The sequence below is a fragment of the Hordeum vulgare genome, chromosome 7H, assembly GCF_904849725.1.
Source record: "Hordeum vulgare subsp. vulgare chromosome 7H, MorexV3_pseudomolecules_assembly, whole genome shotgun sequence".
Classification (NCBI taxonomy): Eukaryota; Viridiplantae; Streptophyta; class Magnoliopsida; order Poales; family Poaceae; genus Hordeum; species Hordeum vulgare.
In genome coordinates, this window is record NC_058524.1 from 172,055,125 (window position 1) to 172,082,033 (window position 26,909).

Sequence of the window (26,909 nt, forward strand, 5' to 3'; positions counted from 1 at the left end):
ACGACCCCGATAAGAGCCGCGTATCTCAGTCTCAGGACACGCCGGATGAAACTAGCTACAGGTACCAAACCTCAAGTTTCCTTGTGGTGGCCTCACAGGCAGACCAGTTTGGACCAACACTCATGAGGAGCACTGGCCCGGGTTGTTGATTAAAGATCCTCGGGGTGATCATTCCCTATGCAGATTATTAAGTGATTAGCAAATTAACACTAATGTTGGGTCCTGCCGGACAAGTCTTATCACTAAGCGATTTATCGAGGGGTCCCCATAACAACCCCGAACGTGTTAGGAGCGATCATTATGGAATCAAACACCGGTAACCGGTAACTAAGGCGGCAATAACGGAACAAAGCACCCGGCAAAAGGCTAGGCCTTCCGTTATTCACCAAGTATATAGGTGCATTAGTTAAATAACAGAATTTAAGATAATGATATCAAGCTCATGTTGTCACATGAGACAAAGCACCTGCATCTAGCAACGCTAACATTAGTAGCTGAGCAAAGCCTACTTAGCCATTCAAGTTTTGCTAGGAAGGGATCAGTGTATGGGTTCATGGCATATCAAGAGGCAATTTAATTCAGTGGTAGGCAGCGAGCAATATGACATGGAAACTCAAACTAGTATAACAAGTCTAGAGATGGAATCAAGGTCATATCATCTTGCATGTGATATCCTCAGCTTGGAATGGTTCTTGTTCGTCCTGCAAGTACTCTCCCGAATCCACGTACGCGTTCTCCGATCCCGGTGCTACCCAACATAAGAATAACATCCAATGAATAACAGCACCTCAAGATGCAACAAGCACATGATGCATGAGATGAAAGATGAGCATGCATCACTATTTCTATCACTAGCACAAGCAAAAGAAGTTGCTACAAGTTTCTGAACAGAACTGTACACTAAGCTATTTTGACATGCATGAGAATGACATGATCAGATGTGTATCGTGAAAACGATGCAAAACCATATAAAGAACATTACGTTCGGAGCTACGGATCAACGGGAATCAACGAATCAAGGTATGAAGCCCTACGTGTCAAAAACAACACCACACACTCCAATGGCACAAATCTAGTATTCCCAGGTTGCCAAGACATATAACAACCCAACATGAATGGATTGGAGCAAGGAAGAACACCACAACATCAACTAAGCACCCACAATCATCAAAATGACAATACTACACAATCTGCCATAATCTGCATCTTAGCTCTTTGTGAGCTACATGCAACATATCTACAGCCCTCCAAATATGACAAATAATATATGTGGCTGTAGCTAGCCAAGAATACTACCAGCACAAGCAAGAATCACACAAAAAGGAATTAAACACAGGAAGATACAAGGCTACAAACTTTCCCAAAACCATCAGGTATCAGGGACTTCGTGAAAATTCCTGCACCTGACTTTCGGTCTTTGTTCTGAAGCTTTTTGACAGCAACCAAAACATAACCTACAGGACTCCAAATGGGATGAAATTTGACAGGGAGCTTCACAAACATATCAGGTCAAATTCCTAGCACTGAACTAAGGCTAGATCACAACACAATGACTAGCACAACCTCATCTACAGGAGAAGAAATTGTTTCCAGATTCCCAGACTTAGTGAAATTCCAGATTTCACTAAGCTGGAATTGCCAGCCACATGACCACTTTGGATGGGCACCACTTGCACACATGTATTCCAAATCATGAATTGAAACCCACATGTGGTAGAGGGGGTCACCCTCTACTACCACAACCAAGAATCAAATACAAGAGCACATCACCCTGCATGGAACCAAGCTCTAAACTTAGAAAAAAAATGCAAATATGAATTTCCAGAAAAATGCTCCAATTGCAAATCTAAGTTCACCAATGGATTCCTTGGGAAATTCTACCACAAAATCATATATGATATGTGGGCACTTACTTGGAACAAGTGGCCACAAATTAAGAAAGAGGAAACTACTCCAAATCATGACTAGGGAATAGTGCATCATTTCATGTAGTTCCTCTATATCAACTACTACATGGTTGAGCTCATGTGCACAATGACAAAGTGACATGGGGGTTTGAACCCCATGTTTGTGTCATGCACATCAACTTCACAACCCCTTCTACCAAGCTTCCCAACATACAAATCACCATGCCCTCTCACATATGGACATGTGAAGGTGCACAAGTGTTGCAAGGTGGGGATGTTTTCACCACATGCATATCATCAACTCATATGCATATCATCTAGTTAGAACCCACACCACCTACACATGCTAGCAACACAAAGAATGCTAACACATGCATGAGGCACTTACACCACATGCATACACACACTAGCACACCTCATGTGTGGGCATCTCTCACACACACATGCTCAAGCACAACATAATCTAAAACCTACATATGATCAACTATATATATCCACGCACACCACAAGATCTCATGCTCTACTCACATGGTATGTGGGGGGGGGGAACGCACAAACACACTTACATCACATCTTGCCTAAGATAGGTCATATGTCGATCAACATGCACATGAACAACACAACCACATCACCTCTAGTGCAAAAATACACACATACATATGCTAGCTCACATCTACCCTCACATACAAAAACCTACACACTAACACACATGTGCTTAGCACCATGTGTGTGCACACACACACACACACATTCACACATGCATATGGCCATTCTATGGCAGCAAAGAGAAACAATAAAGCCCTCTGCCATCTAAGTTTAAACCACAATCATCAAACAAACAAAAAGCATAAAAGAAAAATGAACAGCAAGGAAAAGAAAAAAAAGGGCCTCCTAGAGTCGAACCCCTGTGACCCTGCTGTGTAACACACCCCCACACCACTGGGATACGCCCGCTTACTCGACACAGAAGGGAACCTACCAGGTTATACTGCCCCTGTGGCTACCTGAACAAAGCAACGCAAAAATGCAAAAGGTGCCGAAGGGGGGATTCGATCCCGCGACCTCCATCAGGCACACCACACACACATACCACTGGGCTACTACTCGATTACTGACAGAGAAGGGGTCGCATTCAAGGTATTCTAGCAGCGCTACTCTGCCCTGCCTACAGAGTAACACCAGCGTCAGGGAGAACGCCGGGGTGTTTCGTCGGGGTTGCTGCTGTTGTGCCACGGAGGCCTTCCTACGTGCTGCTGCTGCGCCTGCTAAGCCTCCCCTACACAGATCTACAACGATCTACTGTATCTAGCATCTACCTGCACCACCGCAACCTACCGCAACCTAGTGCACCCCTGCCTCTACTAACTGACGGAGAAGGCACACCATCAACTCGCTGGATCCAGGCCGATCTAGGGGATAGAAGAGAGGGGAGGTGCAACCTCACCTTGAGGAAGGAGGGAGAGCCCGATCGACGGAGAGGAAGAAGCACCGATGGTGTAGAAGAACGACAACGAGGAAGATCTGCTGCTGCTGAAGTAGAGGAAGGAGGGCACCGTGGCCGCGGCAAAGACGTGGTCGGGGCCGTCGGTGCAGTCGTTCCCCGGGGTTCCTAGCACCGGGAATGGAACGCGGGCACCTTCCCCGAGCTCCCGGACATGATCGCCGGCGACGCTCGACGGAGATGGCGGGGGTAGACGCGGCAGGGCTGCTCTCACCTCTCTGCTAACCCTACAGAGGCCTTACCTGACAGAGGAGAGGGGGAGAGAGATGGGGAAAGGAAAGTGGCGGCGGAGGAGAGGAAAGGGAGGAACCCTAGGACGAGGGGGGAACGCGCCACGTTATAAGGGGGGCCCTCGACGTTTGTGCAACGGCGTCCTCATGCGTTCTCTGATGCTGACGAAAAGCGTGCACATTGGGGGTGACGGCGTCAGGAAGGAAGAAGGAGAGCCCTGCGGACTCCTGCTGCGCGAGAGAGAGGGAGGTGGGCCGCCAAGTGAGAGAGAGAGCCCACCTTGGCGGCACTTAAAAGAAAAGAAAGACCATGTGCTTTTCTTTTACAGAAATAACAGAGAAGAGAGAAATAACACAGGGTTTTCTGTAGGAGATAAAAACAAAATAAAAATGCCCCTGGTCTTGAAAACATCTAACCTATTTGGATAAAATGCAAAGGGAATTTTTGGAGCAACTTGAATAAATGCAAAACAGGAATTTATTTACTGTTTTGGATTTATTTGCACCCTTAAAAGTAAGATACAAAACAGCAAAAACACATCTTGACATCCTCCACAAAATATACTAAATCATGGGCATTTTTGAATCAAGGTTGGGACAAGTGAATATTGGCTTGAGAAATAAAAGAGGAAGAGAGGTTGCAAACATGACAAGCCCACTACATTTAGTACTAACATCACATGAAAGCATAGAGCACCTCAACACATACACAACATCACAAAGTAGCTAACCACAAGATCACCACATCACATGAAATGCTAAGATCCTATACCACAACACAAGACAAGGCATACCATGATATGCTATGCATGCATGCATGGGAAGGAAGGAAAATACAAGGGACACCACATGAAGTCATGGCAGAATTGATATCATTAAAACTCTGACAAGTTGGACCCACTTACAATAGGTTCCAAATAGGGAAGGTTTACACTTGGGGCACTACAAACTCTCCCACACTACAAACAAGATCTCGCCCTCGAGATCTAAGACTGAAAGAAATCGGGAAATTTGGAACGGAGGTGATCCTCGCGTTCCCACATAGCCTATTTATCGAAATGGTGAGACCCGTGCACTTTGAGAAATTTGACAGTCTTGTTACGGGTCTTGCGCTCAGTCGCCTCGAGAACCGCAACTGGATGCTCACGATACGAAAGGTCAGACTGAAGGTCGATATCTTGAAGATGCACAGTGCGCTCGGGGGTCTTGAAACACCTCTGAAGCTGAGAAACATGGAACACATCATGGACATTTGCAAAGGTTGACGGAAGCTCAAGCTGGTACGCAAGGTCGCCCCTCTTGCCAACCACTCTGAACGGACCAACGAAACGAGGCGCAAGCTTGCCTTTGATGCCAAAGCGTTGCATACCCTTCATAGGCGACACCTTGAGATAGACAAAGTCATCAAGCTCATAAGACATGTCACGATGCTTGCTATCGTAATAGCTCTTCTGACGGGACTGGGCTGCTCTGAGGTTGTCGCGAATGATCCGACACATCTCCTCAGCTTCTTCTATCATATCATTGCCAAGGATCTAACGTTCGCCGGTCTCGGACCAGTTGAGCGGAGTACGACACTTCCTGCCATAAAGAATTTCAAACGGAGCCTTGCCAGAACTAGCTTGATAATTGTTGTTATACGAGAACTCCGCGAAAGGCAGACAATCTTCCCACTTCATGCCAAAAGAGATAACACAGGCTCTCAGCATATCCTCAAGAACTTGATTCACTCTCTCCACTTGACCACTAGTTTGAGGGTGGAACGCTGTGCTGAAGCGGATCTTTGTACCCATAGCAGACTGAAAAGAATCCCAGAACTTGGAAGTGAAGATACTTCCGCGATCTGAAGAGATCATCATAGGCATGCCGCGCAAAGAGACAATCCTGGAGGTGTACAACTCTGCCAGCTGAGGTGCTGAAATGGACTCCTTGACTGGAAGGAAATGAGCCACTTTGCTCAATTTGTCGATGACGACGAAGATAGCATCATTGCCCTTCTTGGACTTCGGAAACCTGGTGACGAAATCCATCTCAATGTGATCAAACTTCCACTTGGGAATCGGCAAAGGCTGCAAAAGACCTGCTGGGCGTTGATGTTCTGGTTTCACCCTTCGACATACATCACACTCGTTTACGAACTGAGCAATCTCATGTTTCATACGAGTCCACCAGAAAGTCTGCTTCAAGTCATGGTACATTTTGGAGCTTCCAGGATGAATAGAGAGCAGAGAGTTATGAGATTCTTCCATGATCACCTTCCTGAGATCACCTTTTGGGACGACAAGGCGATCCTCGAAAAACAACGTGTCCCTGGCATCAACAATGAAGCACTTATACTTGGGGAGACTCTTTCCCACGCCAATCTTGACCTTCTTCACCATAGCGTCAAGAAGCTGAGCTGCTCTGACCTGATCTTCCAAGGTAGGAGAGATCTGAAGGTTCGCAAGAAATCCCTGAGGTACTAGCTGAAGGTTGAGCTTCCTGAAAGACTCACAAAGACCCGGCTGGAGAGGTTGCAGAATCAGACTGTTGCAATATGCCTTCCTGCTCAATGCATCCGCCACAACATTTGCCTTGCCTGGTGTGTACTCAACACTCGGATTAAAATCCTGGAGCATTTCTACCCAACGTGTTTGCCGAAGATTCAAGATAGGCTGAGTGAAGATGTACTTGAGACTCTTGTGATCGGTGAAAACTTCAACTTTACGTACCAACAAGAGATGTCTCCAAGTCATCAAGGCGTGTACCACAGCTGCTAGCTCGAGATCGTGCCCAGGATAGTTCTTCTCCGCAGGCTTCAACTGCCTGGAGGTATAAGCAACCACCTTCCTATCTTGCATCAAGACTGCCCCAAGACCCTGGAGAGAAGCATCCCAAAAGACCTGGTACGGCTTGGAATCATCTGGAGGAGCCAAGACCAGAGTGGAGATAAGCTTCTCTTTGAGTGTATCGAAGGCCAGTTGACACTCTGGAGACCAAGCATACTTAACACCCTTCTGAAGAAGACTAGAGAGCAGCTTGGCGATCTTGGAGAAGTTCTCAACGAATCTTCTACAATATCTAGCAAGCCCGAGAAAGCTTCGAAGCTGCTTCACATTTTGCGGAGGCTCCCATTCAACAATGGCTTGAACCTTGGACGGATCAACCTTAATGCCCTCGGCAGAGATAATATGCCCAAGATAAACCACTTCTTTCAGCCAGAACTCGCACTTGGAAAACTTAGCATATAGCTTGTACTCTCTCAGTTTATCAAGCACCAATCTGAGATGTTTTTCATGTTCTTCCTCAGTCTCAGAAAAGACCAGAATGTCGTCGAGATAGAGCAAGACAAATTCATTCTTGTATGGGGAGAAAATATAGTTCATCAATCGACAAAATGTCGGAGGAGCATTTGCCAGACCAAAAGACATGACTGTATACTCATACGAGCCAAAACTAGTACTGAAGGCCGTCTTCGGAATGCCTTCCTCGCGAATGCGAATTTGATGATAGCCCATTCTGAGATCAAGCTTGGAGAATACTTTAGCACCTTTCAACTGTTTGAACAACTCAGTTATGTTCGGAAGTGGATATTTGTTCTTGATTGTATTCTTGTTCAATGGACAGTAATCGACACACAGCCAGTCCGTGCCATCCTTCTTCTTGACAAACAGAACACCACGGCCCCATGGAGACGAGCTCGGTTTGATCAAACCCAAACGCTCCTGCTCATCGAGTTGCCTCTTGAGTTCCTTCAATTCTTCTAGACCCAGCTTGTACGGCCGTTTGCACACTGGCTCTGTGCCTGGCTCAAGCTCAATGACAAACTCAACTTCACGGTGCGGAGGCATGCCTGGTAGCTCTTCAGGAAACACATCTTGATACTCGCAGACCACTGGGACTTGCTCAATAGGATTGATCTCGCCCTTTTCATTCAAAGAGAACAAGCGGATTGTATCATCGCGCGCCGCGAATATAATCACATCCTCCGAAGAGTGGGTAAGCTTCACTTCTTTGGCTTCACAATCAATTGACGCCTTGTTCATGGTCAACCAATCCATACCAAGGATGAAATCAATGTCGGAATTGCCCAAAACAATAGGAGATGCCAGAAAAGCATAAGCGCCCATCTTGACACAAACATCTCGGACGAACAACTGAGAGCTCATCCGCATACCCGGAGAGACAACTTGCAATGACTTGGAAAGGAACTCGGTCGCAATATTATTACCAAATGCAAAGGGGTATGACATGAAGGAATGCGAAGCACCAGAATCAAATAATACTTTAGCAGGGATATCATTGATGAGGAGGTTACCCATGATCACATCAGAGGAGTTGTCCGCTTCAGCTGTGTTCACCGTGTTGACTCGAGCTGATCTGGGGTTGAATTTGGCAAGAGCGTTGCTTGGAGGTTTGCCTGGAGGAGGAGGCGGCAGTCGGAGCTGAGAAGTACATTTGTTGGCATAGTGACCCTTCTGCCCACATTTGTGACAAGTGACATCTGCTCGCTGCCGGAACTGAGTCTGAGGAGGCCCTTGCTTCTGATGCTGGTATCTCTGCTGGAAGCCAGGGTTGGGTGGGTGGGAAGAACCACGACCACCTGAGTGCTTCAGCTGCTGTGAGTGCCGAGGAGGAGGAGGAGAAACCCAAAACCTCTGTTGCTTCTGAACCACCTGAGTCGAGGAAGAGATGGAATCTCTGAAGCGCTTCTTGGAATTTTCCACCCTGAGCAAGGCTGCCTCTGCTCTGAGAGCTAGGTTGTAGAACTTGTCAAACTCCTCAGGATCGTGCAAGGCAAGATCTAACTGCAAGTCTTCTTTCAAGCCACCCCTGAACTGGTAGATCTTGCTCTTCTGATCCGGGATATCCTGCAGCGCGTAACGGGCCAGCTCGTGCAACTCGACATTGTACTTGTACACGAAATTGTTGCCCTACTTCAAACGCCTGAACTTCTCACGCATCTCCTCTACAAAACTGGAAGGGATGTAGTGGGACCTGAAGTCGCGAAAAAACTCATCCCAAGACATCACCCTGTCGCCTCTAGAGTCCTTGAGCTGCTGCCACCATATAGAAGCCTGTCCCTTCAACTGAAACGTTGCAAACTTGACATAGTCCTCCGGACGCACATTGCTACACTCGAAATGTTTGTTCATATCACGGATCCAATCTTCTGCATCAAATGGCTGGTCGCAAGAAGTGAACGTCTTAGGCTGGTTCGACAAGAACTGACTCAGATTGGCGAAGTGATTCCCACCCTGCTGGAAATTGCCCTGTTGTTGATTGGCTCTCTCCTGGATCAACTGTAACAGCATCTGAGTGTTTGCATTAGTAGTTGCCATCATCGCTTGACAGACCTCTGCAGGAGGAGGCGGCGGAGGAGGAGGAGGTGGTGGAGGCGGCATATCCTCACGCCCTCGGGTCTGACGAGTCGGTGGAGCCATCCTGAAGACGGATAACATATTAGTCCACAGAATAATTGAAGATATTGCTGAATCAAAAGACAGAATAGTTGAACAGAATTTAGCAATTGCACTTGAACAACATAGCAAGAATGCATCCTCAAAGTGACGGACGACAAAATTCCGATAAGGACCACTGCAAACAAGTGTGAGCTAGAATCGCTCGGAACAAACATATGATCGAGATTTCCCAAACCTCAATCAAGCGTCTCTAGGAAGATAGTCCAATAAGATACTACTAGATATCCCACCTATGAATTCCCGAAATAACTGGTCATGCAATCAGGTACACGGATACAAGGAGTATTTCACACAACTCCTAAACTAACCCGTCACCTGTATCACATCCTTCAACACACAACCAGCATCTCGGACCTTCATCTACAACAGATCCTCGTGATCACAACGATACCAAGTGTGGTAGTACCCCCGAACAATCTACACCAGTACTGGGGACATCGGGGTTATCTCACCACTACCAGTATTGAAGCAATAACGAACATCCTTCGTTCTTAGATACTCAGAAATCTGAATGATGGCGATGTGCGCAAGAATCCCCTAGAGCACGACTCCCCTGATACTTAGAGCAGATAGGAGGCACCAAGACAGGATTCTGTCACATCGAAATCATATAGACTTCACAAACACCCGCGTGATCCTAAAAAAATTGAGCGAGAAAAGGAGTAGAGTTAAGGATTTCCTAAGACGGGAACCTCACCAGAGCATAGAAGAGGAGAAAAAAGAATCCTACTCTCCGATATAACTAAGACTCAAAACATTTTCTAGACTCGAATCGGCCAAGTACGATCACACAAAGGCTCCTATGGTCGTAAGGCTCTGATTACCAACTTGTAACGACCAAGATGCGGTCCTTTCCGATCTGGGGGTCGAGGCCCCGAATAGGAAAGAAGGCATCTAAGCGTTTCACAAACAGGTAACACAGCACAAATAATAACAAAGGTAGACAATTCGGGATTCAATTGTCTTCTCATAAATATCTCAGAGTACAACACACATACAACCAAAGTAGTTCCGCTACAGACTACAAAACATAGAAAATGCTATGCTACCCTGCCTGCAGGCCCACGATCACGACCACGCCTCAATCTTCTGGATAGTTCACGTAAAGGCGGTCTGTCTCCTCGTCGTACTGCCACGCCAGCTGAGTGCCGTCGGAATCATCTGTCTCTGGGGTACCTGTACCTGTTGGGATTTTGGAGGAATCCGTGAGCGACAGGGACTCAGCAATCTAAGACCTTGGTGCCAGAACTAGTCAAGTTATTAGGTAGGGTAAGGTGAAGTGTTTAAGGTTGCAGCATCCTAGCTTGATTTAGTGGCTAACTTACGTAAAGCATTTATGAAGGTGGTCTACACTAGCGGTCGTGATTACTTGATCACTAAGTGATCCTGAACACCTACCTACGGCATTCATAACCCCACCGTGTTCTCGATTGAAGAGAGATCTTCGAGGGGACAGTCACGGTTACGCACACAGTTGGCAATTTTATTAGCTTATGTTTGAGTTATCTAATATCGGATGTTAACAAAATATTCCAAGTTGCCACATAACCGCGGGCACGGCTTTCCGAAAGATTAAACCCTGCAGGGGTGCTCCAACTAGTCCATCACAAACGTGCACGGGCCGCAAAGTAATCCTCTATCACGAATCTCGTCATCTCGTCGGATTCCTTAGAGGAAAACCTCAACTCTGGGGGAAACCAAAGCTTCACCGGCATTCCTATACGCAAGATATATCGCTAAGGTAAGACAAGACTAGTAGGACCTCCCGACGTGTCGATGACCCCGATAAGAGCCGCGTATCTCAGTCTCAGGACACGCCGTATGGAACTAGCTACCGGTACCAAACCTCAAGTTTCCTTGTGGTGGCCTCGCAGGCAGACCAGTTTGGACCAACACTCATGAGGAGCACTGGCCCGGGTTGTTGATTAAAGATCCTTGGGGTGATCATTCCCTATGCAAATTATTAAGTGATTAGCAAATTAACACCAATGTTGGGTCCTGCCGGACAAGTCTTATCACTAAGCGATTTATCGAGGGGGTCCCCATAACAACCCCGAACGTGTTAGGAGCGATCATTATGGAATCAAACACCGGTAACCGGTAACTAAGGCGGCAATAACGGAACAAAGCACCCGGCAAAAGGCTAGGCCTTCCGTTATTCACCAAGTATATAGGTGCATTAGTTAAATAACAGAATTTAAGATAATGATATCAAGCTCATGTTGTCACATGAGACAAAGCACCTGCATCTAGCAACGCTAACATTAGTAGCTGAGCAAAGCCTACTTAGCCATTCAAGTTTTGCTAGGAAGGGATCAGTGTATGGGTTCATGGCATATCAAGAGGCAATTTAATTCAGTGGTAGGCAGCGACCAATATGACATGGAAACGCAAACTAGCATAACAAGTCTAGAGATGGAATCAAGGTCATATCATCTTGCATGTGATATCCTCAGCTTGGAATGGTTCTTGTTCGTCCTGCACGTACTCTCCCGAATCCACGTACTCGTTCTCCGATCCCGGTGCTACCCAACATAAGAATAACATCCAATGAATAACAGCACCTCAAGATGCAACAAGCACATGATGCATGAGATGAAAGATGAGCATGCATCACTATTTCTATCACTAGCACAAGCAAAAGAAGTTGCTACAAGTTTCTGGACAGAACTGTACACTAAGCTATTTTGACATGCATGAGAATGACATGATCAGATGTGTATCGTGAAAACGATGCAAAACCATATAAAGAACATTACGTTCGGAGCTACGGATCAACGGGAATCAACGAATCAAGGTATGAAGCCCTACGTGTCAAAAACAACACCACACACTCCAATGGCACAAATCTAGTATTCCCAGGTTGCCAAGACATATAACAACCCAACATGAATGGATTGGAGCAAGGAAGAACACCACAACATCAACTAAGCACCCACAATCATCAAAATGACAATACTACACAATCTGCCATAATCTGCATCTTAGCTCTTTGCGAGCTACATGCAACATATCTACAGCCCTCCAAATATGACAAATAATATATGTGGCTGTAGCTAGCCAAGAATACTACCAGCACAAGCAAGAATCACACAAAAAGGAATTAAACACAGGAAGATACAAGGCTACAAACTTTCCCAAAACCATCAGATATCAGGGACTTCGTGAAAATTCCTGCACCTGACTTTCGGTCTTTGTTCTGAAGCTTTTTGACAGCAACCAAAACATAACCTACAGGACTCCAAATGGGATGAAATTTGACAGGGAGCTTCACAAACATATCAGGTCAAATTCCTAGCACTGAACTAAGGCTAGATCACAACACAATGACCAGCACAACCTCATCTACAGGAGAAGAAATTGTTTCCAGATTCCCAGACTTAGTGAAATTCCAGATTTCACTAAGCTGGAATTGCCAGCCACATGACCACTTTGGATGGGCACCACTTGCACACATGTATTCCAAATCATGAATTGAAACCCACATGTGGTAGAGGGGGTCACCCTCTACTACCACAACCAAGAATCAAATACAAGAGCACATCACCCTGCATGGAACCAAGCTCTAAACTTAGAAAAAAATGCAAATATGAATTTCCAGAAAAATGCTCCAATTGCAAATCTAAGTTCACCAATGGATTCCTTGGGAAATTCTACCACAAAATCATATATAATATGTGGGCACTTACTTGGAACAAGTGACCACAAATTAAGAAAGAGGAAACTACTCCAAATCATGACTAGGGAATAGTGCATCATTTCATGTAGTTCCTCTATATCAACTACTACATGGTTGAGCTCATGTGCACAATGACAAAGTGACATGGGGGTTTGAACCCCATGTTTGTGTCATGCACATCAACTTCACAACCCCTTCTACCAAGCTTCCCAACATACAAATCACCATGCCCTCTCACATATGGACATGTGAAGGTGCACAAGTGTTGCAAGGTGGGGATGTTTTCACCACATGCATATCATCAACTCATATGCATATCATCTAGTTAGAACCCACACCACCTACACATGCTAGCAACACAAAGAATGCTAACACATGCATGAGGCACTTACACCACATGCATACACACACTAGCACACCTCATGTGTGGGCATCTCTCACACACACATGCTCAAGAACAACATAATCTAAAACCTACATATGATCAACTATATATATCCACGCACACCACAAGATCTCATGCTCTACTCACATGGTATGTGGGGGGGGGAACGCACAAACACACTTACATCACATCTTGCCTAAGATAGGACATATGTCGATCAACATGCACATGAACAACACAACCACATCACCTCTAGTGCAAAAATACACACATACATATGCTAGCTCACATCTACCCTCACATACAAAAACCTACACACTAACACACATGTGCTTAGCACCATGTGTGTGCACACACACACACACATTCACACATGCATATGGCCATTCTATGGCAGCAAAGAGAAACAATAAAGCCCTCTGCCATCTAAGTTTAAACCACAATCATCAAACAAACAAAAAGCATAAAAGAAAAATGAACAGCAAGGAAAAGAAAAAAAGGGGCCTCCTAGAGTCGAACCCCTGTGACCCTGCTGTGTAACACACCCTCACACCACTGGGCTACGCCCGCTTACTCGACACAGAAGGGAACCTACCAGGTTATACTGCCCCTGTGGCTACCTGAACAGAGCAACGCAAAAATGCAAAAGGTGCCGAAGGGGGGATTCGATCCCGCGACCTCCATCAGGCACACCACACACACATACCACTGGGCTACTACTCGATTACTGGCAGAGAAGGGGTCGCATTCAAGGTATTCTAGCAGCGCTACTCTGCCCTGCCTACAGAGTAACACCAGCGTCAGGGAGAACGCCGGGGTGTTTCATCGGGGTTGCTGTTGTTGTGCCACGGAGGCCTTCCTACGTGCTGCTACTGCGCCTGCTAAGCCTCCCCTACACAGATCTACAACGATCTACTGTATCTAGCATCTACCTGCACCACCGCAACCTACCGCAACCTAGTGCACCCCTGCCTCTACTAACTGACGGAGAAGGCACACCATCAACTCGCTGGATCCAGGCCGATCTAGGGGATAGAAGAGAGGGTAGGTGCAACCTCACCTTGAGGAAGGAGGGAGAGCCCGATCAGCGGAGAGGAAGAAGCGCCGGTGGTGTAGAAGAACGATGACGAGGAAGATCTGATGTTGTTGAAGTAGAGGAAGAAGGGCACCGTGGCCGCGGCAAAGACGTGGTCGGGGCCGTCGATGCAGTCGTTCCCCGGGGCTCCTAGCGGCGGGAATGGAACGCGGGCACCTTCCCCGAGCTCCCGGACATGATCGCCGGCGACGCTCGACGGAGATGGCGGGGGTAGACGCGGCAGGGCTGCTCTCACGTGTGTGCTAACCCTACAGAGGCCTTACCTGACAGATTAGAGGGGGAGAGAGATGGGGAAAGGAAGGTGGCGGCGGCGGAGAGGAAAGGGAGGAACCCTAGGACGAGGAGGAAGGCGCCACGTTATAAGGGGGGCCCCTCGACGTTTGTGCAACGGCGTCCTCGTGCGTTCTCTGATGCTGACGGAAAGCGTGCACGTTGGGGGTGACGGCGTCAGGAAGGAAGAAGGAGAGCGCTGCGGGCTCGTGCTGCGCGAGAAAGAGGGAGTTGGGCCTCCAAGTGTGAGAGAGAGCCAACCTTGGCAGCACTTAAAAGAAAAGAAAGACCGTGTGCTTTCTTTTACAGAAATAACAGAGAAGAGAGAAATAACACAGGGTTTTCTGTAGGAGATAAAAACAAAATAAAAATGCCCCTGGTCTTGAAAACATCTAACCTATTTGAATAAAATGCAAAGGGAATTTTTGGAGCAACTTGAATAAATGCAAAACAGCAATTTATTTACTATTTTGGATTTATTTGCACCCTTAAAACTAAGATACAAAACAACAAAAAACACATCTTGACATCCTCCACAAAATATACTAAATCATGGGCATTTTTGAATCAAGGTTGGGACAAGTGAATATTGGCTTGAGAAATAAAAGAGGAAGAGAGGTTGCAAACATGACAAGCCCACTACATTTAGTATTAACATCACATGAAATTATACATCACCTCAACACATACACGACATCACAAAGTAGCTAACCACAAGATCACCACATCACATGAAATGCTAAGATCCTATACCACAACACAAGACAAGGCATACCATGATATGCTATGCATGCATGCATGGGAAGGAAGGAAAATACAAGGGACACCACATGAAGTCATGGCACAATTGATATCATCAAAACTCTGACAAGTTGGACCCACTTACAATAGGTTCCAAATAGGGAAGGTTTACACTTGGGGCACTACAATAAGCCTCAGATTTCGAGCCCAGTCAACAAAGTTGCTAACATCAGCTTTCAGCTTAGCTTTCTCTAGGAACGTATTGAAATTCAGGGTTGCTACTACGCAGGCCATTGATCTACAACATAAAATTTTGCAAAGATTACTTAGACTATGTTCAAGACAATTGAGTTTAGCTAATCATATTACTAATAAACTCCCACTCAAATAGACATCTCTCTAGTCATTCGAGTGTCGCATGATCCAAATTCACTAACTCAAGTCTGATCATCACGTGAGTTGAGTATAGTTTTAGTGATGAACATCTCCATGTTGATCATATCAACTATTGATTCATGCTTGACCTTTCGGTCTCTTGTGTTCCGAGGCCATGTTTGTACATGCTAGGCTCGTCAAGTTTAACCCGAGTGTTCCGTGTGTGCAACTATTTTGCACCCGTTGTATGTGAACGTTGAGTCTATCACACCCGATCATCACGTGGTGTCTCGAAACGACGAATTGTTGCAACGGTGCACAGTCGGGGAGAACACAATTTTATATTGAAATTTTAGTGATGGATCACCTTATAATGCTACCGTCATTCTAAGCAAAATAAGGTGCATAAAAGGATTAACATCACATGCAAATCATAAGTGACATGATATGGCCATGATCTTGTGCTTCTTGATCTCCATCACCAAAGCACTGGCATAATCTTCATCGTCACCGGCGCCACACCATGATCTCCATCATTGTGCCGCCATCGAGGTTATCATGCTATCTATGCTATTACTACTAAAGGTACTACCCAAGAATACAGTAAACGCATCTGCAAGCACAAACGTTAGTTTTAAGACAACCCTATGGCTCTTGTCGGTTGTCGTAGCATCGAGGTGCAAGTCAATATTTAACTATTACAACATGATCATCTCATACATCCAATATATCATATCATGTCTTTGGCCATATCACATCGCATGCATACCCTGCGAAAACAAGTTAGACGTCCTCTAATTTGTTGTTGCATGTTTTATGTGGATGCTATGGGTATCTAGTATGATCGCATCTTACTTACGCAAAACCACAATGGTGATATGCAAATTGATATTTAACCTTCTCCAAGGACCGCCTCGATCAAATCCGATTCAACTAAAGTTGAAGGAACAGACACCTGCCAGTCATCTTTATGCAACAAGTTGCATGTCTGTCGATGAAACCGGTCTCTCATAAGCGTATGAGTAAAGTTGGTCCGGGTCGCTTCAATCCAACAATACCGCCGAATCAAGAAAATACTAAGGAGGGCAGCAAATTAAACATCAACGCCCACAAACTCTTTTGTGTTCTACTCAAGATATCATCTACGCACGAACCTCACTCTGATACCACTGTTGAGGAACGTCGCATGGGAAACAAAAAATCCTAAGCACACGAAGACCTATCATGGTGCGCCACCCATGGGCCTATTAGGTTCTCTCCGGGGTGGGTGGCCCCTCCAGGTAAAACCCCGGAACCCATTTGTCACTCCTGGTACTTTACCGGTAATGCCCGAAATCTTTCCGGAAGCCAAATGCAACAATACTATATATCAATCTTCATTTCCGGACAATTCCAGAGACACTCGTGACGTCCGGGATCTCATCTGGGACGCCGAACAACATTCGGTTACCAACATCAATAATTCGACTATACCGAAAACATCAACGAACCTTAAGTGTGCAAACCCTGCGGGTTCGAGAACTATGTAGACATGACCGAGACACTCTCTGGACAATATCCAATAGCGGGCCCTGGACGCCTTATTGGATCCTACATATTCTACGAAGATCTTATCGGTTGAACCTCTATGTCAAGGATTCACACAATCCCGTATATAATTCCCTTTGTCCTTCGGTATGTTACTTGCCCGAGATTCGATATCATCGGTATTGCCATACCTATTTCAATCGCGTTACCGGAAAGTCTCTTTACTCGTTCCGTAATACAAGATCTCGTGACTAACTCTTTAGTCACATTGCTTGCAAGGCTTGTTTGTGATGTTGTATTACCGAGTGGGCCCCGAGATACCTCTCTGTCATGCGGAGTGACAAATCCCAGTCCTGATCCATACTAACTCAACGAACACCTACGGAGATGCATGTAGAGCACCTTTATAGTCACCCAATAACGTTGCGACGCTTGATACACACAAGGCATTCCTCCGGTGTCAGTGACTTACATGATTTCATGGTCATACGAATGAATATTTGACATGCAGAAAACAATAGCAACAAAATGACACGATCATATGCTACGTTTATAGTTTGGGTCTTGTCCATCACATCATTCTCCTAATGACATGATCCCATCATCAAGTGACAACACTTGTCTATGGCTAGGAAACCTTAACCATCCTTGACCAACAGGCTAGTCAACTAGAGACTCACTATGGATATTGTTTTGTCTATATATCCACACATGCATTTATGTTTCCATTCAACACAATTATAGCATGGACAATAAACGATTATCTTGAAACAAGAAATATAATAATAACTATTTTATTATTGCCTCTAGGGTATATTTCCAACATCTAACCCATGCAGAAAAACAGTCTCACCCAATAGGTGCTAATTGAAGCTAGTTCTCATGGGGCCCACTCAAAAATCACTTTTATCTCTCTATCCCGCCAGCCAAGAGGTGTTAATTGGACCTAGTTCTCATGGGCCCAATGAAAAATCACTTTTCTGTCCCCATCAAATGCGTTTACTTTGAATCTAACCCTATCATACAAACACCTTTTTGGCTAGAGTTAGTTCAATGTTTTTTTAAAGACAGCAGGAGAGCTGTTGTGATTCCATTAAGTAGAAGAAAGGGCGACGACCAAGTACATCGTGAGGTCAGAGATCAAGGGGAAAATGTGTAAAATACAACTGTTGTCGGCTTTGCTAGGCAACTTAGTGAGCCGAGTCTCAGGTTTCAGCCCCGGGTCGAAAGGAATTGGGCATCCTGCGAGTTTCCAAGTAGTAGCTTCATCTCTTATTCGATTAATAAGCATTGCTCCTGGTAGCTCCTTCTTGTGAAAAATCCTATGATTACGTTCCAACCATAGTTCCCAGCAGATCAGCATTGCAAGTGCCTTTGCCCCTTTCCTTCGTCATGCGTCCATGTCATGTGGACTTAGAGATTCAAGCCACTCATTGAGGGATCCCTCAGCATTCCAGGTTGCTGACTGTAAGGATGGCAGGCCTGTTGAGGCGGCCATGGCATCCGAGACCTTCCTCGACCAAAGGCATTCTGAGAGAAGATGGGTGGTCGTCTCAAGACAGCGAATGCATAATGGGTAGAAGTAATTATTTTCCCATCCTCTCAGAAGCAGCACGTCTGCACAGAGGATCTTGTTATGCATGGCCATCCATAGGAATATCTTGCACTTGGAAGGTGCCCAAGTCCGCCATACAGTGGTGTATAGTTGATAGTTGGTCATACCCTCGATTTGGAAATGATAGGCTGGCCTGGAGGTGTATGTTCCATAAGTTGTCAACCTCCATGTGATGGAGTCGTGTACCGTTGGGTTCGGTTGTATTTGTTCCAAAAAAGCGGAGAGCTCAACGAGTTCATCAATCATATCATCACTCCATTGGCACTCTAGATCATGAATCCAGTTATCGTGTAACAGTGCATCATGGACGGTTCTTCCTTTCCTGGATGAGCCCTCAAACAACGTTGGTGCAATATCCCTTGGTGCCATCCCGTGTAGCCACGCATCCGTCCAGAATAGCGTTGTTTTTCCGTCCCCTATGCTTACTTTTATAGTGATGACAAATATAGTGAAATCCTTATCATCACAGCCCCCCCCTCCCCGCACCAACAATCGGAATTTTTGCGGCGGTCCATCTGTGCCAAATCCACCTTAATCAAAGCGCAGGCGCAAATTTATCCATGTCATGCAATCCAAGACCTCCAAACTGTTTGGGGCGACAGATGACCTCCCACCTTACCCTGCATTGTCCTCCGTTGCATTTGTTTTCCGCACACCAAAACCAGGCTCTTGTGCGCTGGTCAAACCATTTAAGAAGCCACTTTGGAGGTTTATGTGATGAGAGCATGTATACCAATAATGATTGTAGGACCGCTTTCGAGAGTAACAGCCTATCTCCCTTGGACATGAGTTTGCCTTTCCGGCCCGTCATTTTGCTGTCAAACTTGGACATGATGTTATGATAATGAATCTTATGAAGTTTCTTGATGGATAATGTCATCCCAAGGTAGGTGCAAGGGAAGGTGCTAATTGGGACACCTAGTGATAGCAACACTTGTTGGAGATCAAGGCCATCACAACGAATTGGCAGTGCAACACTCTTCACAAAATTAGTCTGTAGGCGAGTTACCTCTTGGAATATTTGTAGGATGTATCCTACCATTATCATGTCCTCTTGAACTGGGTTCACAAAAAGCGCCAAGTAATCTACATATAGTGATGTTCTCATTGTGGCTGCCCTTCCCTGAAGCTGTGATAGGAGGCCATGCTCGGTTGCCATGTCAAAAATCCTATGGAGGGGATCCAAAGCGATGATGAAGAGAAACAACGATATTGGGTCTCCTTGTCGGACTCTACATTTGTGCCAAATCCGCGGAGTTGGTACACCGTTGACCATAACCAGTGACGATGATGAGGATAATATTAGGGTGATCCAAGCACACCAGCGATGTCCAAAACCCATAGCTTTCATGTAGTATAGAATGTACGGCGAAGATACGGAGTCAAAAGCCTTTGCCAGGTCAAGCTTGAGCAGGACAGATGGTAGCCGTGCCCGGTGGTAGTGTTTTGCTAGGCTCTTGAAAGGACGTGGATGTCGCCTAGAGGGGGGTGAATAGGCGCTTTAAAATAATTAAGGTTTAGGCTTGAACAAATGCGGAATAAAACTAATGTTTAATATGTCAAGCACAAAACCTACAAACAACTAGGCTCACCTATGTGCACCAACAACTTATGCTAAGCAAGATAAACAACTAAGTGATAGCAAGATATATTACAATAAACAATATGTCTATCACAAAGTAAAGTGCATAAGTAAAGGGTTCGGGTAAGAGATAACCGAGGCACGGGGAGACGATGATGTATCCCGAAGTTCACACCCTTGCGGATGCTAATCTCCGTTAGAGCGGTGTGGAGGCACAATGCTCCCCAAGATGCCACTAAGGCCACCGTAATCTCCTCACGCCCTCGCACAATGCAAGATGCCGTGATTCCACTAAGGGACCCTTGAGGGCGGTCACCGAACCCGTACAAATGGCAAACCTTGGGGGCGGTCACCGAACCCGTACACGTGGCAACCCTTGGGGCAGTTACCGGTACCCGTACAAATTGCTCGGGGCTATCTCCACAACCTAATTGGGGACCCCGACGCTTGCCCGGAGCTTCACACCACAATGATTGAGCTCCGAGACACCACCAAGCTTCTAGGATGCCAAAGCATCCACGAAGAACAATATCTAGGATACTAAGTACCAAAGGTAGTAAGCTTCTCAACTTCTCACTTCCACGTATCACCGTGGAGAACTCAAACCGATGCAACTAATGCAATGGCGAGAACACACGAAGTGGTCAAGTCCCTCACACTCAAATCCCTCCACAACAACAAAAGCTATGGAGAAATATGAGAGGAAGAACAAGGAGCTCACAAAGAACTCCAAGATCTAGATCCAAGGGGTTCCCCTCACATAGAGGAGAAAGTGATTGGTGGAGATGTGGATCTAGATCTCCTCTCTCTTTTCCCTCAAGAACAAGCAAGAATCATTGGAGGGATTGAGAGTTAGCAAGCTCTAAGAATGTCAACAATGGAGGTAGAACAAGAGCTCAATGGATAGATCAGGCCAAGGGGGAAGAAGACCCCCTTTATATAGTGGGGGAAGGAATCAGACCGTTACCCCCACTTACAGCCCGAGCCCAGCGGTACTACCGCTGACCCTCCGGCGGTACTACCGCTGGCTGCAGCGGTACTACCGCTGACCCTCCAGCGATACTACCGCTGGCTGCAGCGGTACTACCGCTGAGCCCATGGTAGCGCAAAGATACTACCGGGCCAACCACCGCCAAGAAAGTCTTCGCAAAAATGTCCGACGCAGTACAACCGCAAAGATGACGGTACTAAAAACTTGGAGCGGTACTACCGCTGGCCAGGGGCGGTACTACCGCTGGGACAGCGGTACTACCTCCATCTCTAGCGGTACTACCGCCAACTCTAGCGGTACTACCGCTAGGTCCAGCGGTACTACCGCTCGCCACTGAAACAGCCATAACTTTCGCATACGAGCTCCAAATCGAGCAAACCCAAGCTTGTTGGATTCAGGATGACAAGAGCTATCCAAACAGGGACTGGAAATCTTAAGACCATTCAGATATGAAAATGCCAATGATATAGAGATGTGAGTCCTCTATGAATGAAGAACCGGCAAAAACTCCAACATCGAAAACATCATAGTAGATGCATATGGACTCCGTTTTCGATGAACTCGAGCTTGTCACGAAGATGACCATAAGCTCTAAAACTCACAAAGAGAAACACCAAACAAGAACCAAGAAGTATGATGCAAGGATGCAAATGGTTTGAGCTCTCAACGAACGATATGATCAAGCTACTCACTTGAGAGCCCCCCTTTATAGTATAACAATCTATCCTAAACAGAAAACCTATCAAGGGCAAACCTATACCTTGCACCTCGTCCTCTTGAGCTAGACGATGATGATCTTGGCTTCCTCAAGATGGACCACCTTTCTTGATTGCGTTGGCTTGATGAAGACTAGTTGATTGCTCCCCCATACTCAATATGGGTCAGCCACTCTTTAGCATATCTTCACAAGCCCAGCGCCACCACAATGGACGGCAAGCTTCAAGCATGATATCTTCGTGTTGATCCACTTGAACTTGCACATCGCAATCTTGATGACGATCACAACTTGACGTCATACTTCATGGGTTGTATGAGATCTTCCCTTTGACGCAAGCCCATGGAAACACACCTAACCCCCACATAGAACTCTCACGAAGACCATGGGTTAGTACACAAACACGTAATGGACAACGCTTACCATACCATGGGATCACTTGATCCCTATCGGTACATCTTGTACGCTTTGTGTGTTGATCATCTTGATTTACTCTTTGTCTGAGATCTTGATCAACCATGTGTCTCTATGACCATACTTTGGATAATACCTTGAATACCATCTTGGTCATCATATAAACTCCTTGAACCCAACAGATGGACTTCAAGAAGTGCCTATGGACAAATCCTATAAATGTAACTTAAGGCAACCATTAGTCCATAGGAATTGTCATCAATTACCAAAACCACATATGGAGATATATGCTCTAACAGCTCTCTACATAGAGGAAATTTTTCTGAATCCTTCGTCCGCTAATGAATGCGCTCTGGCATTTTGAGACCAGAGACGGTAGCCGAGGCGCAAGTCTCCTTGCAAGTACTTTCATGACGAATTTCATAAGACTATGAATCAGACTGATTGGTCTACAATCTGCAATCCCTATTGGGTCTTTTTTCTTAGGAATCAACACAGTCAACGCGTCATTGATTTGTGAAGCGAGCAAGTGTTAAGGCTGAATAGCCGTTGGAAGAAAGCTAACAGATCATCCTTTATAACATCTCAACGTGCTCGATAGAACGCGCCGGAGAACCCATCCGGTCCAGGCGCTTTGTCCGTTGGCATGTCCCAAATTGCATTTTTATTTCTTCCAGAGAGAAATTTTGCTCAAGCTCTTGAAGGTTTGTAGGAGTAATTTGGAGGAAGTCCAAGCAGAAAGTTTTGGAAGTATTGCTCGGGGTTCCAAGAACAGCGGAGAAGTGCTTGCCAACTACATTAAGGATGCTCATTTGATCACTTAATAACGTTCCAAGAGGGTCCATCATGGAGAGGATCGTGTTCTTCCTTGCACGTGAGTTGGCCTTGATGAAGAGCATTTTCGAGCTGGACAGGTTATCCTTTAGCCAGGATACTTTAACTCGTTGTCGCTGTTTAATTTTAAGCAAGACTGCCAGGCCTAGACATCTTGATTTTAGGGTTAATCTGACTGCACTTTCATGTATTGTGTCGTGAGAAGTTGCATCTGGAAGTTTCCAATTCTAGCCTTATTCCAAACCGACAGTGCCCGTGCGACCGTTCCAGGCTGTTGCAACCTCCTCTTCAAAACCCCGAACGAACTGTCAGAACAGTTCGAACTGAAACCGCCTTTGCTTTCTTAGCATCCTATCATTGTCAAGGAGCAGCGGGCAGTGACCTGACATGGACGAGGAATACGGAAGCAACTTGGCATTCCGAAATGTTAGCTCCCAGTCGACAATACAAAACGCACGATCGAGCCGCACAAGCGTTGGCGGTGATTGTTCGTTAGACCAAGTGTACCTCCTTCCCACCAATCTAATCTCCTTGAGAGTGGATACGTTCAAGGCATGCCGAAAACGGAGCATCCAACGCCTATCCAAGTTCGAGTTGTTTTTATCTGTCGCTGAGGTGATGAGGTTAAAGTCACCAAGTACAAGCCATGGTGTGCAGATAGTGCGGGCAATTTCTTGAAGCTCGTGGAGGAAGTTTGCCCTCCTCGCATCATCATGTGGCCCGTAAACAATGGTGATTGTCCACGGACATCCATTGAGTGGTGCCACCATAGCAGAGATGAAGAGCTCACGCATTGCAACATCTGACATGATGTACTGTGGTGTATCTTAAAGTAAGATCAGATCATCTAGTTAGTTTAACGTTAGTCATGAGCTTAGTGTAAAAAAACGTAGTCATGAGCTAGAAACTAACTCTAACCTCTAATAGTCAGAGTATCAAAGAGGACTCTAACCTCTAATGGTCAGAGTATCCAAAGAGGACCGAGAATGTATATGATTGTACTTGGACAAGATAGATAAAACAAATTGTTCTTAGAATTGGCTTGATTACACGAGAAGGAATTATTGAGTGATATTGTCCATGCGTGCACGTACAGAGCCTGAAATTATGCAAGGGAATAAATAAATCGAAGGTCCCAAATTTAAAATTGCACGCCAACTGAAAATCCTGCAAGGAACCCTGATGGATCACATGGGGTTCAGTAACCAACAGCTCGAAACAGCTCGAACTAACTAAAAGAAAGAGAATTACGTACGATCAAAGCAAATGTATATCATCATAAATACTCCCTCCGTTCCTAAATATAAGGCCTTATAGAGATTTCACTATAGACTACATAGTGAGCAAAATGAATAAATCTATACTTTAAAATATGTCTATATATATTCGTATGTAGTCCATAGTGCAATCTCTACAAGGTCTTATATTTAGAAACAAAGGGAGTACTACTGTAGGCTCTAACCAACGACACTCGTGAGAAATGCCACGAGAATCGAACTGTTGCTACTACCGGATTTAATTTCTTCAGGGAATCGGGCCATCTCATCAAAGTACTAGTATATGGTTCCAGTAAACAAAACAACCGCCAGAGAAATTCTACTCGTACGTAAGATGGAGCAGCAGCAAGTCACAGATTGCATCAGAACCCCCTCGTGAATTCTTCATGGCTCCGTCGAGCAGTAGCGAAGCAGAGCAAGAAAGGCCTTGGACTCCCCAACTGAACACCTCTCAAGATTTGCTTGCGCATCCGCACCAGCGCTACACCGAGTTTATGTACACCGTCACGCCTGTGTTCTCGACGTCGGCGCTGCCTGCACAGGCACCCCCGTTCGCCCGTTACGAGACCGCAATCTACCGAGACGCAAATCGACGGAACTACCACATCCACATGCCCGGCCCGGCCCGGCCACGTAAGCTATACAAGTCAGAACACCGACGAGAAGTCCGACGACGACGACGACGAGGAGCCCGACTCCGGCGGAGGCGTTGGCGTCGGTTGGTGGAGCTTCTTGAAGTAATCCCTCACGTCGAAGCCCTGGCCTTCGACTGCGTTGTCCTCCGCTGGCGGCGGGATGTAGGGCGGGCGGGACACCTCGGCGAGCATGTCCCACGCCATCCCGGCGAAGAACGGGTGCGCCCGGATCTCGTCGGCGCCGCCTGCGTACCCTAGCCGCCTCGCGGGATCCCGCTGCAGCAGCCGCGAGATGAGGTCGGTCAGCTCCGGCATCCGGCGCTGGGTGTCCCCCGGGAACTCGACCTCCTTGTGCAGCACGTTCCGGAACGTCTCCTTGCGGTTCTTGCCCTTGAACGGCGTGCGGCCGAACGCCATCTCGTAGACGAGCACGCCCACCGCCCACCAGTCCACGGCGAACCCGTGGCCGTCGCCGCTCACCACCTCCGGCGCCACGTACTCTTCCGTGCCGACGAACGAGTACGACCTGCCCCACGCCGCGCCGGAGCATGCGGCCTTCCGGCTCACGGGGGACACGCGCGCCGACTTGGTCTTCTTGGGCAGCTCGGGGGCGGCGCCGTTGCTTCGCATCAAGAAACGAACCAGGTTCTGAAGCTGCTGCTTCGGCGTCGACGCGGCCGCGGGCACGGGCTCGCGCTCGCGCTTGGTGGGGTGGCCACCAGCGGAGGCGCGCGTCCGGCGGTGGCCGCGGTGGAACACGGGCTGCACCTGAGGAGGAGGCGACGTTGACGGGGAGGAGGTAGAGACCGGCAGGAGGCGCGAGAGGTCGAAGTCGGTGAGGGTAACATGGCCGTCGGCTCGGAGGAGCACGTTTTCTGGCTTGAGGTCGCGGTACACGATGCCGGAGGCGTGGAGGTCGGCGAGCGCGGACACGGTCTCGGCGATGTAGAAGCGTATGGCGGCCGGGGAGAAGACACGGTCAGCTAGGGAGTAGCGGAGCTCGTTCAGGTCACCACCGGGGCAATAAGGGACGGCCCAGGCGAGGAGGTCGGGCGTCTCGGCGGTGCCGAGGAGGGACGGGAGGTGCGGGTGCGCGAGGCGGGAGAGCAGGTTCACCTCCCACCGCGCGCGGCGGTCGGCGTCGGGCTTGGTCGGCCCGGCGGAGCGCTTGTCGAAGACCTTGAGGGCGTACCGGCCGCAGCCGGGCCGCGCCGGGTCGGCCTCGACGAGGAAGACGGTGCCCATGGCGCCTCGGCCGAGAACGCGCAGAGCGCGCGCACGGTCGAGGTCGACCTCCATGGGCATGGGCTGCACGGGCGGGGGCGCGCGCGTGTTTGTACGCCGTGGAGTTTGGGCTCTCCCAAGAATAGGGAGCGCGCGTGGAATGGTGAGAGAGGCGAGGAGGGTTTGGAGGCGAGATATAAGAGGAGCGCTGCGCAACGGCAAGAGAGAGATGGGACGGAAAAGGGTCTCACTGCACTGCCCTGCCCTGCTTGAATCGTCCTCTCTTCTAGTAGTACTTATTTGTTAAAATGGTAATTGTTCTATTTTTTGCACACACACTTTATCTATATATAAACACATCAAAAGACTAAGCCTGCGCATTATTTTGGAACTGATGAAGTCATCATAAACGTTTTTTAATCAACAAGACGTCTCCTTTCACTAAACAC

At 47.0% G+C, this 26,909-nt stretch overlaps 1 protein-coding gene across 1 annotated transcript; it reads right to left on the reverse strand.

The window, feature by feature from the left end:
- Window positions 1-24,866: 24,866 nt before the first annotated feature.
- Window positions 24,867-26,674, reverse strand: LOC123410854 (serine/threonine-protein kinase UCN-like). Its single transcript, XM_045103789.1, has one exon. It carries the CDS (start codon window positions 26,539-26,541, stop codon window positions 25,249-25,251), a length of 1,293 nt encoding a protein of 430 aa, XP_044959724.1. The 5' UTR covers window positions 26,542-26,674; the 3' UTR covers window positions 24,867-25,248.
- Between the last annotated feature and the right edge of the window lie 235 nt (window positions 26,675-26,909).

Coding starts and splice junctions, on each gene's coding strand:
- LOC123410854 (XM_045103789.1), bottom strand. CDS start 26,541: ATGCCCATGGAGGTCGACCTCGACCGTGCGCGCGCTCTGCGCGTTCTC.